Source organism: Cynoglossus semilaevis, chromosome 19, assembly GCF_000523025.1.
Source record: "Cynoglossus semilaevis isolate Cse_v1.0 chromosome 19, Cse_v1.0, whole genome shotgun sequence".
Taxonomy (NCBI): domain Eukaryota; kingdom Metazoa; phylum Chordata; class Actinopteri; order Pleuronectiformes; family Cynoglossidae; genus Cynoglossus; species Cynoglossus semilaevis.
Genome location: NC_024325.1, coordinates 6,723,251 through 6,738,462, shown reverse-complemented (window position 1 = coordinate 6,738,462; position 15,212 = coordinate 6,723,251). Strand labels below are relative to the sequence as shown.

The 15,212-nt window shown below is 39.8% G+C and overlaps 1 protein-coding gene across 5 annotated transcripts in view; it reads right to left on the bottom strand.

Annotated features, from left to right (window-relative positions):
• dlg2 (discs, large homolog 2 (Drosophila)) overlaps positions 1–15,212 on the bottom strand; it is a 106,907-nt gene that overhangs the window by 39,612 nt on the left and 52,083 nt on the right. The window contains exon 1 of one of the 5 annotated variants that reach the window (XM_017041905.2): positions 12,197–12,935. The exons of the other annotated variants lie outside the window; for them this stretch is intronic. Within the exon in view, the coding sequence (XP_016897394.1) occupies positions 12,197–12,280 (84 nt within the window). The 5' untranslated portion in view covers positions 12,281–12,935. Of the gene's footprint in view, positions 1–12,196; positions 12,936–15,212 lie in introns of those variants that run through there. 5 annotated transcript variants of the gene reach the window in all.

Sequence of the window (15,212 nt, the reverse complement as noted above, 5' to 3'; positions counted from 1 at the left end):
TGATGAAAAATCACAATCATTGGTGTCTTATAGCAGTAACTGAGTAATAGCCACAAATCATAGCTACACAGAAACGTGTGCTTAAATTTGATGCAGTATTTTTCTACTATTACCAATTAAAAATAATTATCTTAACAGTGCAGTGATTGTTTCGCTTTTTTTGCTGCTATTTTCAAACCAGGTCGTTTTGCTTCTGACTAACAGAGTGCAGACTATTTCCCCTGATTTCCAGTGTCATTTACTGCGGCGGTCAGTCACATTTGATGCCCACCGCTATAAATCTTCATTTCCTTCTCACACATTTTGACCAGAATCGCTTGAGAACAGATATTGGACGTGACACCGGCTGTCTTTAAAAGAAACATAGAAAAATGGATCCTGAAAGAAAAGCGCTGCAGATAATTAACGTCCGCCTGGTGGAGACAGGAAGGTAATAACCATCTGCCCTTCATGCACCGGCTGAAGTCGTCATTAATAAAAGCCTGTCACTCCTCAGGGACTGAATACATGTTACAGGTACATACTGTCACATGTAATGTACACACTAAATAACAGACACAACTAATCAACTCTGTAGCTACACAGTAACATCTGAACTGCACCACAGCCAACCCACTATTTCATATACAGTATGTCACTTTCTTTAACTGGCCACTACTAGCACATATAATTATTGACTTCTACCCTGTGTAGTACCAATAAGAGGACTGGGATTTCTTCAGATTTTCAATTGATCTTGTACAATTGTTCACTCCTCATCAGTCTGGTTGTAGGCCTAGTCATGTGACCTTCCACAAAATAAAATAATTTCTTGTTTAAATTTACTTTTACTCTGTGTGTCAGTCACCAGGGTGTAAACAGGAATAGAAATTTCATTACATTTTAAGTTGTTCTTGGAGGTAATCCTATACTGTAGGGCTGAGGATAAAATATATTAGAGTCTTACAGGTAGAGATTTTGCAGATTCAGATTGACTTGAAGCACGTCTCTCAGACATAGCTATGTGTTGCATGATGTCATGTTGATATGTGTCAAATCAGCGGTCGACAGGTTGTACATTTTTACAAAAAAACAAGTTTAACCTATTTTTGATGTCACACTACATTCTCAGCTTGCTTGCTGGCAGCAAAAGAAACACACATAATAGCACTGTTCTCTTTAACTAAGGACCAGGCATCCCATTTTTACTTCAGGTCACTGCAAGTGAATGGGTGTGTCATAATAAATGTTGAATGCAAAGATTTTTAATGTTTGAGGTTCCGCACCCTATAGTATAAGTATGGTTTAAGGTACGCAATACAAATTTGCATCCAAATGTATCTTTTGGGACCAGTAGTCCACATGGGGACCAGAGCTTGGTCCAACTGTAAAATGTTAGTTCAAAACAACATTGACAAAAGTGCCATATAAAAAAGTATATATACTCTATATATATAAAAGAAGTGTGTGTGTGTGTGTGTATATATATATATATATATATAGAGAGAGAGAGAGAGAGAGAATGAGAGAGAGAGAGTATGTGTGTGAGAAAGAGTGAGAAAGATGCATTCATAGTCACTGCATCCAGAACCCATTTGACCCTTGACACACCTTGAGATGAGCTAATCAAAATCTGACAGGTCATTTAGTGTGCTGGTGCCACTTGACTGAACAACTTTCAGCTGACGCTCAGATCTGTTGTTGCCGAGGGGAAGAGCTTTGGTAGGAAAGTTATCCTGCCAACACAACACATGCTCATCCCTGTGTCTGTAAAACCATTTGTAGGAACAATTTCAGCAAAAAAGATTTACCGTTTCAAATACATTCTCATTATTTGCTGGTGCTGGTACTGAAGAACACAGGGCATTTTAAGGTATGCTAAATTTCATTCGAAGGCAATCTAACAAGATATCTACCACCAGGCGATTGTGTGGCCCACAATACAATACACTATACATCCAATAGAGTAGTAGTGTACCCATATATGGACAGAAACTGCAAAATATTAATAATTAGAATTCTTATTTAAAAATACATTTCAGTTACCTATCAACTAGAGGCACATAAAGATACGATGCAATAAACCAAATCTGCCACATGAGGGCACTTTTACTTCAGATTCAAACAATAGACCGACACACCTGACGAAGTAGCTGCGCTTTACACACATGGATGAATGAACAAATGAGATATGAATCTTTAAAACAAATAATGGGAAATGTTGGAGGAAACGATAAGCAGCAAATTGAAATATTAAATCAGGTATGTGTGTTTGTTTGTGTGTGTGTTTGTGTGTGTGAGTGACTGATGGGAAGACACATGTCTAATTAGGTACATCTTGCCATTAATATAGGGCTGACAAAGGCTTCCAGAGTTACGTGGTGGTTTATTCTAACAGTGATATTGTGTTGTAGTGTTCAGCACGTTGGAAAGAGCAGTTTTTTCGAGCCTCATTAAGCTCTAGGTAAATATGGACCTTGTAGGTCCTGAGCTGATGACATGTTTGATTTAGGCTGCTCTGCACTTGTATGCATCTTGGGACTGAAAGAGATGGAAGGACATAAAACTGCAGCATTTGAATTCATTGAATTCAGGGAAGGACATAAAACTGCAGCATTTGAACCTGATTCAAATATTGGACAGTGGCTCCTGAGACACGTAAAACATATATTGTTTTACTTCACTTTTGAAATCTAAACAGTTGTTATTTGCACATGATCCTGACGGTCTGTATTAATGTATAAAAATGAGCAAAAACTTGAGTTAAAATTATTTTTACTTTTACAGTTGCTTGCTTAATTGTGAGCAAAGCCCTGCTTTAAATTCAGACAAAAAGTGGACTGGAAATTAAGTGCCATGTGATGCTCAGTTTTTAGACAGATATAAGCCCTTTGCAAAAATAATTATATAAATGTTATTGCAATATTGTTATGTAGTATTAACTGTATTTATATTTGACGTGGGGCAGGAATTGCGAATTGCGTCTAGGTTTAGGATAACGTCTCTTCTGGCCAAGTAGCAATGTTTTAGGGGTCAGTGAAATTTAGTCAGTCACATCTTGTGATTTATTCCCTCATCAGTCTGGATTTAATGTGTGCAGTGATCTTTTACAGCTTGACACTCACTCAGGTCCCATTTATTTTTTCCAAAAACCTTTCTGCCAAAAGCGCAGTGTAAACAATGAGTCACGAGATCCCCTCACGTCTACGGAGCTATTCCTCACGGACAATAATTGAAGGATTTCCACGGCAGCATCACTGATGTAATTGTAAACAAAAACAGACAAATAATGTTCACATGTAATTATGTAAACAGATTCATCCTGGCATTTTTTTTTTCCGGTGAAATGTTACAATCAGAAAACCCCCAAACGAACACACTTATTATGTTGCAATAAAATCAAGGACTTCAGCTCAGAACTAAACCAACATTTCAACAAATCTGAAGTTTACGACGAGGACACAACACTCAAAAGCCGACAGTGCGAGAACGAACAAATTAAACATACAAAACACGCTAAATTACAGCGTAAACATTTACATAATGCTTTTAATGACAACCTAGGGAGCAGTGAAAATAAACTCATTCCAAACCCATAAAAAAGCCACTGGCTGTTGATGTGACAGATCACCCGTCAGCAACTCCATTAACAGATACAAGCAGAGCCTAATAAGAAATATCTGCTATTTAATGAATTCCATAAATTCAAGGAACCTGCTGGATAGGAAGCAGCTCCTCTAATTACACGACATGGCAAGCTGTAAGTTGAGGAAGGGCAGTTTATTAGTTTGACACAAGAACACCGCATCTCACTGTATTTTACATTTACAATAAAACATGTCCTGGTCCTTAGGGGACTCAATTTATGACATCATGGTTAAAGTCTTTTAAATCGGATTCTCTGCACTATCATTGTTGTTACTAAACTGGAAGTAAACATGTGTACTGCTATAATGCAAACACACTCTTTACAGACTGAAGGCCATTATGTCTGTAACAGCTGTGTTAGCCATGTTGTTGTGATGTAACGATAACGGATGCTGATTAAACTGCCGGCTTTCTAACCTGTGATTCGTCGTCTGTACTACGGCTTCTTTTCCTCCTCTTTCCTCTCAGAGTTTGTTTCCACTTGCAGACAGTAACAAGCGAGGGCCATTTCACTGAGGTCAAATTCAGATTGAGACCCACATTCAGGCTCCCTAGATCCGAGGCCCAGCTCCGCAGGGTTTCCATGGACAGTCTCTTCTTGAGTTTTCCCAGGCCCTCAGAACGTGGAGGCTGCAGAAGATTGGGGGCACTGCCTCCATGGAACTTGTAACTGAGGGATGACTTATTGGTCAAGCTGTACCAGTGTTGCCTCCCCATGAAGCTCATTGTAAATGTCTCCTGACTGCGGTAAACAAGTAGCTTAAACAGCTGCTAAACGTCACAAGGCATCTCCGGGCATCTTTAGGAGTGAAATAATCCATAAGCCAGTATGAGCTTACATCCTTTCTGGAATTCAGCAACACATCCAGTGTGTGTGCATCAGAGGCCCTGAACTGGACACATCTGCCCCATGTGTGTGCGCAGCTGTGCAGTAAAGTGCATTCCTCACATTGGAGGACAGGGGGGTGTTACAAAGTTGTCGAGGACAGTTGGGTGATATTGCTACAGGGGTTGTTAGCCAGAGGAAACACTTGCGACACATACTCAATATATCTGATTGGGTGAGAGCAGCAGCGGCAGGGCCAAAGATGTGGATCGGATTGGATTAGGCAGGACAGAGAGCTGGGTGCTCAGGCCCTCTGATATAACTCACATGGAGGCATAATTAATGCCTGAGGGAAGCCAGCTTTGTCAGAAAGCCAAAACCAGATTAGAAACAGATCAATGGAGCATGTCAGGAAAAGAGGTGGAGCGAAGGCATCCGTGTCACACACACTCCCATCTAAACACAGACACACCATAATTAGCTTAAAAAGAAGAAGGAAAAAAAAAGAAGCTAAACAACAGCACAGGAGAAGCAACAATTTTGGTCAAGAGTTGAAAGTTAAAATTGGCTTTGGCAGTTTTATTTAAGCCTCTAGCCCACTTTCCATATCTATTTAATGCTGCCAAGATAATTACTGCAGATGATGGAATGCATGATTACCCACAACGGAGAGGGTTCAAAAATAAAAGGAAAATTTAATTTAAGGGATGCTTTTGGCGCAAAAATGAATGACTTGCTGCACTCACTTTCTATTACTCAGGGCTAAAATAGTGATTTCATAAAACTAATTATATATATAGATATATATATATATGGCTAAAGTTTCCATCCATAATAAAACTATATTGTATGAACCCAAACCCAAACTTTTTGTCTCGCTCTTGTGATTGACACAATCATAGTAAAGAGGTTCAGCCAGAGAATACAGAGATAAGCAGCTCCTTCAAAAAGGTGTCTGTTTCTGCCCCTTCTGCTCCTCTCTCTGTGCCCGCTGTCTCTTTCCACTTGCTAATTTTTCAACGGCCTCTGCTCTCCTCATCAACGGCCATCCTCCTCCCACACACTGGACGCCGAGTTTCCTCCCTGACTGACTGGTGCAGATGTTGAAGCAAATTTGACCTACGCTGCTCAGGAGCGGAGGAGTGAAGGGTTTAGAGACTCACCCTGTGTGACACCGATAACATGCAGAAACACACATAATCCCTGTGAGATTTCTCCATATCTGTTTAAACTGCACTCATCCGGGAGAAAACGTGTGTTATGGACATACGCACAAATAATCCCACCACATTTTACACTCCCAGACACTCTGAATTGGCCCTTTCAACAGTTCACTACCCCATCAGGCCACTAGAGTGCAGGTCCATTATCAAAGAGACCTGCTTTTCACACAGTTTCTCATTTGGAAATCAGAGTACAAGTAGTGGAAAAACACTACAGAAAAGAGAATGTGAGGAAACAGAGGGAGAGGGAGAGGGAGAGAGAGAGAGAGAGAGAGAAGAACAGTTGTTGATAATTCATTAGAAAATCTATTGTTGAAACCATCCGATTAATTGGTGAATATTAAAACTCAGAGCCAAGCAAGGATTAAAAGGAACAATAACATAAGAATCTGCATTTACAAATAAACAAATTGTTAACAGAATTGATTAACTACCTTATCTTACTTGTCACGATCTCCCATTTAAAAATCAGTGACCTGTTACCTGGAAAAATGGTTGTTGACGTCTTGTCACGTGTGCATGCATCAGATTTATGCAGCCCTGAAACACAGCATGGTTTTTCACCTTGCCTAGTATTAATGTATTCATAGGCTGCTCTGACAGGAGTCGGGCCACAAATCATCCGTCTGTTACTGATCGTCTGCAGCACACACTCACATTAAGATGAATCTACACAGTTTCTATGCAGCTTTCATACCCTCTTTGATCGTGTCCCAATCACTGGTGACATGGGGTGAAAAATTATATTTGGTTTTGCTCTTTGTTATTTCCTGCATGCTTTATCTGAAGCCTTGTGTACACGACGAGAGAGAAAATACATCTTTGTTAGACCTTTCCGTGTCACCTACCTGATGGAATGCTAAATGATACCATTTTATTATTTGTGTATTCATTTATTTTTACAGTTGGTCTAACAGTTCTGTTTAAAGTTGGATGTTAAGCACATTAGAGAAATTATAAGATACATACTGTGTACATACATATTTTAGATACTACAACATACAGTACATCAAGGTACGATGTAAATAGTAATATTATTTTCTTTTGAATAACTGTTGCTTTCAGTATGTAGCAAAAACGATATTGAAATACCTTTTTTTCAACTGATGCCGGTGTAATGTAAAGCTAAATACTTTAGTGACCATGAGAGGAAGCCTAGCCTTGGTCCGTCCTTCTGTGAAGGCTCAGATGTGTCTGTAAAGATGCATGCTTCCTAGATCTAATAGAGCACTGCTAGTTTTGAATGCTAAAGTGTTGACCAAGTAATACGATTTTTTCTTTCTTTTTGTAATTCACACCAGCCACTAATGAATCAGAACCTTTAGACTGTGTTTCTTAAAGCATTTCTTGGGGGTGATAGGAAAAGCCACTAAATGAGCACAGATATCAACAGATAATTACTGAACACAGAGGCAGCAACAGGGTAGATGTTTGAGTAATATGTATCAAAACACCACCTATTAAAAATAATGATTCATTTTCTATGTTGTAGTATTTCTGCCTGGTAGAAGTAGAATCATTGTGCTGTGTTGCGAGTCACCATTTTAACAGATCAGTTCCAACACAGATGAGTAAGGATCAGGGTGGATCATGATTGTCGTTTTTAAGGAGGCTCCGACGGGAAAGGATGTTATTTAGATGACGCAAACTGTGAATCCTTCTTGACCATGACTCAGACCGTTCCCACTGAGATGCAGCTGTTCCAGATCAACCTCACACTTCCACAGCAGTTAAAGCCAGGCTACACGCACATCAGATTTATGATTATAGATTGGAGTTTGCAACACTGTGCAGGCAATCTCAGCAGTTTGTCAGCACAGAGCTTTGGTCAGCAGATTGCCAACACTGGCTGCTCAAAGAATATGTATGAGTTTGTGGATACAGAAGGACGCCCATAACCATTCACTCTCCACATTTACAGCCGTAGACAACACGTTGCCTTGTAATATACATCTCGGGTTGTACTTTGGGGCATTGATTTACTTCCTGCTGTGTGTTTATAAAATGACGTGTGCTCCATCTCTGCAGTATTATGCTAAGTCCTCCCCTGTAATATTTATCTATGGTTTTGTGGGCTTTGTTATTATGATATCTCCGACAGCAGACAGCCACTGAGCCGCTGTGGGCTTCGCTTTGATCCAAGGCTAAGTCCTTTAAAATAAAGCTCAGTTCACTGCGGACTGCTGTTGAAAAAAGATTAATTCGGTGTGTTTGCAGAGCAAGCTACGGTTGAAGGTGGCTCTGGCTCTATGTGACAGTGTGGCGGAGTGGAATGATAACAAGTGAGGCGCTGATCCCATGTTGCCTCAAATCACAACATGTTCACTGAGAAGAACATGAGCAAGCAGACCTGTTGAATTTAGTTTTTACGCAGTTGGGCAATATTCATGCTGTAGTTACTAGAGATATTAGCACCGTCATGCTAATATAGGGCTGATATTAGCATAATTATGTTATTATGTAATTATATCTGTAAGATTTGTTATTGGTTTTCCCTCCGATAATGAAAGCTCAATAACAATGCCTGGGATTCGCCAAATGATGTGTGTCCTAAAAATAGTTTTGGGGATAAACAGCTGTATATTAAAGTAAAAGCCACTAGATGGCAGCATTGCAGCTCATTTAATTAATCTATTATAACAACCAGGGTATGCATTGTATGCAGAATGCTGGTGCCAGCAACTCAATACAGTGTCCAGAATCGCAAATTAAGTTTTTGGACAATATCGGCAAAAAGTTAATATCGGACATCGCTAATAGTTACCCTGAGCGTTTGTCAGTTATTTGTTAACAGCCTTGAATAAAGTAGTGTTGTTCATAAGAATCTCCAGCAGCTAATCTTATATACCTGATGTAGGACATGTACCAGTCAAGGAAGAGGAAGAAGCTGGTTCACTGTGCCACAGACACATAGAGCTGTACACACATTTTAAAGGCATAGAAGCAACAGACAATCATATTTCAACAAGAGAGAGAGAGAACAAAGGTTCCCAAGCACAAATACATCCAGGAAGGTTGCTGTTATGCAACATAAATAATCAGCCACAAGGACACGACAGTATAAAGAGAAAACTAAAGCATCGTCTGTAGAGTGGAGGCAGCTCAAAGCACAGAATAATATTTGTTTGAAGAGGTTTGTTGAGGGGTGGAGTGTTGCTCTATCACCAAGGTAAAAAGGATTTCACAGTTGCAGACGATGTGATTTTAAACTCCATACAAAAACAGCCGGGTGGCTATAGATTTCTCATTATCCACCCCACCAACACTGAGATGCCCACCTCAGTGGCTTAAACATAAACAGATATTTTCGGTACAAACCCAGACACTGACCCTCAGTTCTCTCCTTCTCTGTTCTGTCCCAGTTCATTATCAAAACCCTGACAGTGCAAGAATTGTTTGCTTTTGCTGTGTGACACAGCCTGCAACCACACACTTGTAGTTGTTCAAACAAAAAACATCTAATAAACATTATTAAAAATCTAGGACTAAATTTATAACCTCAGTACAGCAGCAGGAAAGTACAGCAGGAGTGCAGTGAAAGGGCTCTCCAAATCATTTATGGAAAGAGGAAATTAAACAGGCCTTTTTTTGTGCAGTCCTGACATCTCACTAAATTTAGATGTGGCATGGATAATGCATATCTAGTTAATGAAAAAGGTTATTTTTTCCAATTGGATTTCATTGCCCTGCTGCACTGACTCTTTCTTCTGGAGCCGAGGCGTCGATTTTAATCAACAGAAAAATAGAAGGTGTTCTGCACTGGGGAAAAAATAAGGTATTTGCTGATACAAAGCCAAAGGCTGGGAAAGTCCATTCCGCTCTATTCTTGATAAAAAAAGACTTCAACTTGCATTAGATTTAGTGTTGTTGTCATTTTACATATGAATTTTTAACCCAGCAGCGGGGATGGTAAATGAAAACTGTTCATCCTTCAACAAGAAGGGAGCGAGACTTGGAGAATCACTTGGTCCAGAGCTTTTGTGAAAACAATGAAACTATGACATCACTGTGTGATGTGCCAAGTTGAGCCCGATTCCTCTGAGACTGAGAGAAAAACACATTCTGGGGCTGTGAGGACAGTCCATTCAAAGCAGATATGTGAATGCATAATCCAAGGGAAACATATGAAACAACTGTTTGCAGCTGGAAAGACCTTCTCTCCATCATTGTTTTAAACATGACAAAATCTAAATGCAGAGCTGTACTAGTGTAATTGCAGTAGCGACAGGCCGTTTAATAAACATTACTGTATTATAGTATCTGAATACAACTAGCGCACAGCCCACACAATTATTAGGCTCCATAACATAGCCCTCATCCTATTAAAGGACTTATTATGAAGGGAAACCACAGCAAGATATTTTCAGTATGCATGTGTTTCAACACTTATTAAACATATTTAGTTGATTACAGCAGTGTCTGTGTATTTGTGGTTTTTTTTTCTTTTCAAATGGCATCGATTGCAAAAATCATTAAAAAAAAACACAATGTAAAAAATGATTTCCATCAACCCCTCACCTTTAACTATTAGGTAGAAATGCAGGCCCTGGACGTTAGCACTCTGTGAGCCAGTAGCTCACACACGTGCAAGTACACACTCACACCGAAGCATTTGTTGCTAAGCAGCATGCTGGTTTTAGTTCATGTAAACATGGCCTTGCCACACACGCTGCAGGGGTCCCAGATTACCACCGCAGCTTCAGCCTATAATCGGTGTGAAAAAGAGAGCGACTCTACGATGCATGCTAGAATCATTTGAATCGGCTGTGCATTTAATTGAAGACCATTTTCTTTGTTTGTTTTGATCTTTCCTGCTGCAGCTCTTCTTCATCATTTCTGATGACAACTAAGACTTTAGTAACTCATATTAAACTCTACAGTTAGTCGAGTTGCTAATATTAGCCCTTTGATGATCACGAGGCACAAGAATCTCTGTCAACTTATAAAATACAGTCAACATAGTTACGTTGCTGTTTGAAGAGTCTCTTCTTCTCCACATTTGCAGTTAAAAGTAAAATATCTGTAAATAACACACATTTGCTGTTCTTCTTTCCACCAACAGGATGGAGCTTAAGTATCTAGATTCCTTTTCAAATCTCTTAATCCCACTAGTGGACCCTAGAGGGAGCAAATTAGGTGTGGTAGAGAGAAAAACAATATTTTGACACATTAGACCTTGATAAGGATTTTATCTGAAGAATGGCAGATGGACGTGTCATCAGTTTGTCCATTTTAAAATATAAACCAATTAAACAATGACAAAAAACCCAGAAACCAGAACATGTGCTCAGGAGATAAAGAAAGTAAAAGGTCATAGACGCTATCCTTGTTATCCCTCTACAGAGTTGTGTTGGTTTCATAAGCAGTCTAGTAGTTGAAAAGAAAACCTTACATGACACACGTAAGACGATTGTAAGGAGGATTTTTATCATGGTCACAACACTATTACGTTATCTTCAATGGAAGTTAGCCTCGAAGAAGACACGACTGTGTGCAATTCATTCAGTAACTGTGTAATCACAGAATAAATCCAGGCTTTGCCATCACTTTGTTTCCCCAGTCATTTAAGTAAACATTAATTATCAACAGAATCCACGCCTTTTCAATGCAGGGAACTTAATTTTCTTTGTGGTTGTCCTTGTATTTTCAACTTCCATTTAAAGATTCTACTTAGATCATGCTCTCTTGATTAGTATATTATTGACATTTACAGTAGACTCCCTTCGACCTGGAGCTGACACACAAACCCTGGCATCACAGAACACTGGCTCTATAACTTTTAGTGATATAATAGCAACAACCCTCACTTTTTTAATGACACCAAGTGTTGCCTTAATATGAGCCGTTTATGTTGCACTAAGGGTTGTTGTAGAAATACAATGAGGTTCTATGTTTAGAATTTTATATTTTGTATTCTGGACAGAAATTGATAACGAGCTGACATTTTAACGTAATAATGGCCAGAGAGTCAAAAGTAAAGAGACAGCAAACTCAAATTCATCGTCATCATTTACAGAAGGAATGCTGCAATACTACACTGTGAAAGAGTTTTTTTGAAAAACTACTTTCTCTGACAGAAAATTTGTGCGGGTGATATCAGAGCTTGGCGAGGTAAGAGGAACATTACCAAAGATTTGTTTTAGGAAAGAGCAGCTGTTTTTTTTTTTCTGAGAAGTGTGAAAATTACAGGACGGTGTCCTTCAATTATTGTCTCTGTTAAAGGAGACAGAGAGGACGTCAGTGAGCAGAGTCATCTGATTCATACGCAGGAATCAGTTGGCCGACATGAGAGGAACACTGGTAAATCAACAGGTGAAGTAGCACAACCTGCTGCAGCGCCACATAAATCACATCATGTATAATTAAACCAATCCAGGTCACACATGGCTCTGCTGTAATAGCAGGAGGTGAGCTCTGAGGTGTTTCCAACTAGTATTTGCTATGAATACTGAGTTGTACTTTTTTTTTTTAAATATCAACCTAGAATACATGAGTAAAACATGCATAGTAGTAAACCTACCTTGTCTTTCAGCATTTTAGCCTTTCGGCTGTTCTGTACAAGTCGTCTCCCTAGCTTCTTGGCATACCAAATAGAAGCAAACATAGCGACAGGTGAAACTATTATGTTCTGTGGTCAGAGGGACAGTCCAAATGGCTCTATCTGCTGCCCATCTGGACTGAGTGGTCCTTATCAGCAGAGTGTAGCACAAAGGCAGCAGCGGAAGGACGAGAGGGAGGGAGGAGGAGAAGGAAGGATTATGGTGAGGGAGAGAGAGAGCGTCTGCACAGCAAAGTCAGGTCCCTGTCAGCCATAAAAGCAGGAGCAGGGAGGGATAAAGAGAGAGACGGAGGGAGAGAAAGGTTAAGGAAGAGAAAAGGAGGACGGACCAAAACTTTCCACGTGGAAACAGCATCTTAACCACCAATAAAAACCTGCTACGAGAGAGCAGCTGGCACCTCCCAGTTTCAAGGAGGTGTGGGTGGAAAGGAGTGGGTGATGCTCTGCTGTCACGATACCTACGCCAGCAACACTCTTGGAGCCAAAGCCAATCACAGTCCGAATGTGAAATATCAAAAAATGAAGCCTCATTGATCTGAAGACATATTGTGCAAAATTTCCTGCCGCAATTTCTTAACAACAACAACAAAAAAAATACACCTGAAGAGTAACTAAGTTTATTACTACTAATCATTTATTTCCATGAAATACTGTATATGCACACGCTCAGACAGATACTATAGCTTGCTTGCCAACAGCAAAACAACAGAGTAGCTTTTGTTTAACTGATGGGCAAAGAAACACCCAAACGTTCAGCTACATGTAACTATTTCAGAGAGAGTAAGATTCACTCAAACCTTTTTTTCTAATTAATGCTCATGGTTGAACAGGAGAGAGAGACGGTGGTTTTCCCCAGGTTACTCTTACAGACTGTAAGACACATTAACACCTCTTGTGTTCAATGCTCACTGCACTCTGATTATACTGCTAAAGGTGCTACAACAACGTATTTCTAAATGCCATTTCTAAAACCTTACATTAGCATTTTGGCCAAAAGAGGTATTTAGAGGCAGAGACATGGATAAACAACCATTCAAAGCTGCGCAGACACAAGTATCATCAAGTATCAGCCTCTGTCCAACTTTGAATACTTTCTCCAATAGCAGCTCGTCACCTCGTGAGTGACAGTGGAGGTGTTACATCCTTGAAACTTCTCCCTTTCACCTGTCCCATTAGTGGGGAGCAGACTGCTGCTGCACAGTCACCATGTTTGTGTCCTGTCATTCACTGCAACAGCACGGGGGCTCAATGTGAGCGGAGGCTGTAAGGTTGAGGAATGTCTTTTCAAAGTGTGTCACAGAAATGGACACGGACAATCTCAGTGACACTGTCCTTAAAAAAAAGAAGAAGAAATCAACATTTTCCACCAGCTCTGTAAAAAAAAACTGGCAGCGTGCCAATCACCACTCTCTATCCCCCCGATGGGGCAACTTCGTCATCACTATTGCCTCACCGTGTAATTACACTGGATAATGGCATCGTTGCCGACGCTAAACTGTAAAATCACGCTAATAAAGGTCGGGCTGAGGGTTTTGAGTGCAGGTGATGCGATTAAAGACAGGAATAGATTCATTTGTTATTCTGAAAACTGACTCTGAAGCGGCTCTTGTACTGTAGCGCAGTGTTGGAGGGAAATGAGGACGGCGTATAGTAATTTCCACAGATCACAAGTTAAAGAAGTGTTTCATTAAATGCTAGGTGCTGACATCACACCTCATGATGAAACGTATTAACGCTGCTGTCAACAGCAGCAGCTTCTTTTTTCTCTGAATGCAATTTGTCTTTTTTTTTTTTACATCTGAGCTCAAATTTAACCTGTCCCTTTCCCACCTTCTCTCCTTCTTTGTAACAGTCTGTCTTTATTGACATTCAACATTTATTTTTATTTTTTGCCATGGAACCATGAAGACAACAAAAAGCACATTTTGTACCTATCATTAAACACTGTCTTTAGTGCAAGCTAATTGCAGGAAAGATGCCAGAGTACAGCAGAACAATGATTAAGTACAGGCTGGGGAGGGTGACGTAGCCGCTGTGATTTTTCTCCCTCAGTCTGTCTCTTCCTGTCCTGGTTCTCTACTTAGCCGCTGTGATTTTTCTCCCTCAGTCTCTTCCTGTCCTGGTTCTCTACTCGTCATTCACAACACTTTCCACTCTGTGTATTTTAGTCAACTTAAAATACTACACTTTCTCCTAATACCACATCATCCTACATCAGCTGATAGTTCAGATCAGCATATAAGCTGTTGACTTGATTGGTTGCTAACTGAGGGATACACATGTAGATACGATATTGGAGCTTGTGGCTTTTAAAAAAACAACAACAACAACAAAACAATATTAACTTTTAGTGCAATTCTCCATTTTTTTAGTATCCACCAACGTGCCAGCAAGGAATGAAAACATCTTTGGAAAAAGGCACAAAGAGATTTAATCTGATTCTCCATTTGGAGTCTTTCATGTATTTGAAGTCCTCTGTGTTTTGTGCAGTCAGCTTTTACTACCAATTCATATTTGACCCATGGGAAAAGAGGAAATCAGATATGGTCGGGTAAAAAAAGCAACTAAGTCCACGTGAATCAGAGTTAAACAGAAAGAGAACATGAGACTTTTTGAGAGGAAACTGCTTTTTGTATCCCCAAGTGAAACCAGTGCTAAATGGACTAGGTTATAGTCTCAGTAGCTCTCACTGTAAAAGACAATCAGCCATTCATACACAAATGACTCCGTCTCTTTAACACCATTGTACCACAGTGCAACACCACAGAGGTTTTAGAGTTTGGTGCCTTGAGTAAACTTCTAAATTTAGATCGGAAAAAATAAATCTCTTTTCCTCACTCTTTCAATCTTAAGCATTTTTTATTCAATATGAAATGTTGTAATTAAAACAAAAGAAGCATTTAAATTCTGATATTTCAATCACTGCAGACTCAACCGAACCATGAACCTTTCACGAGCCTCCCCCTCCCTCCCCCCC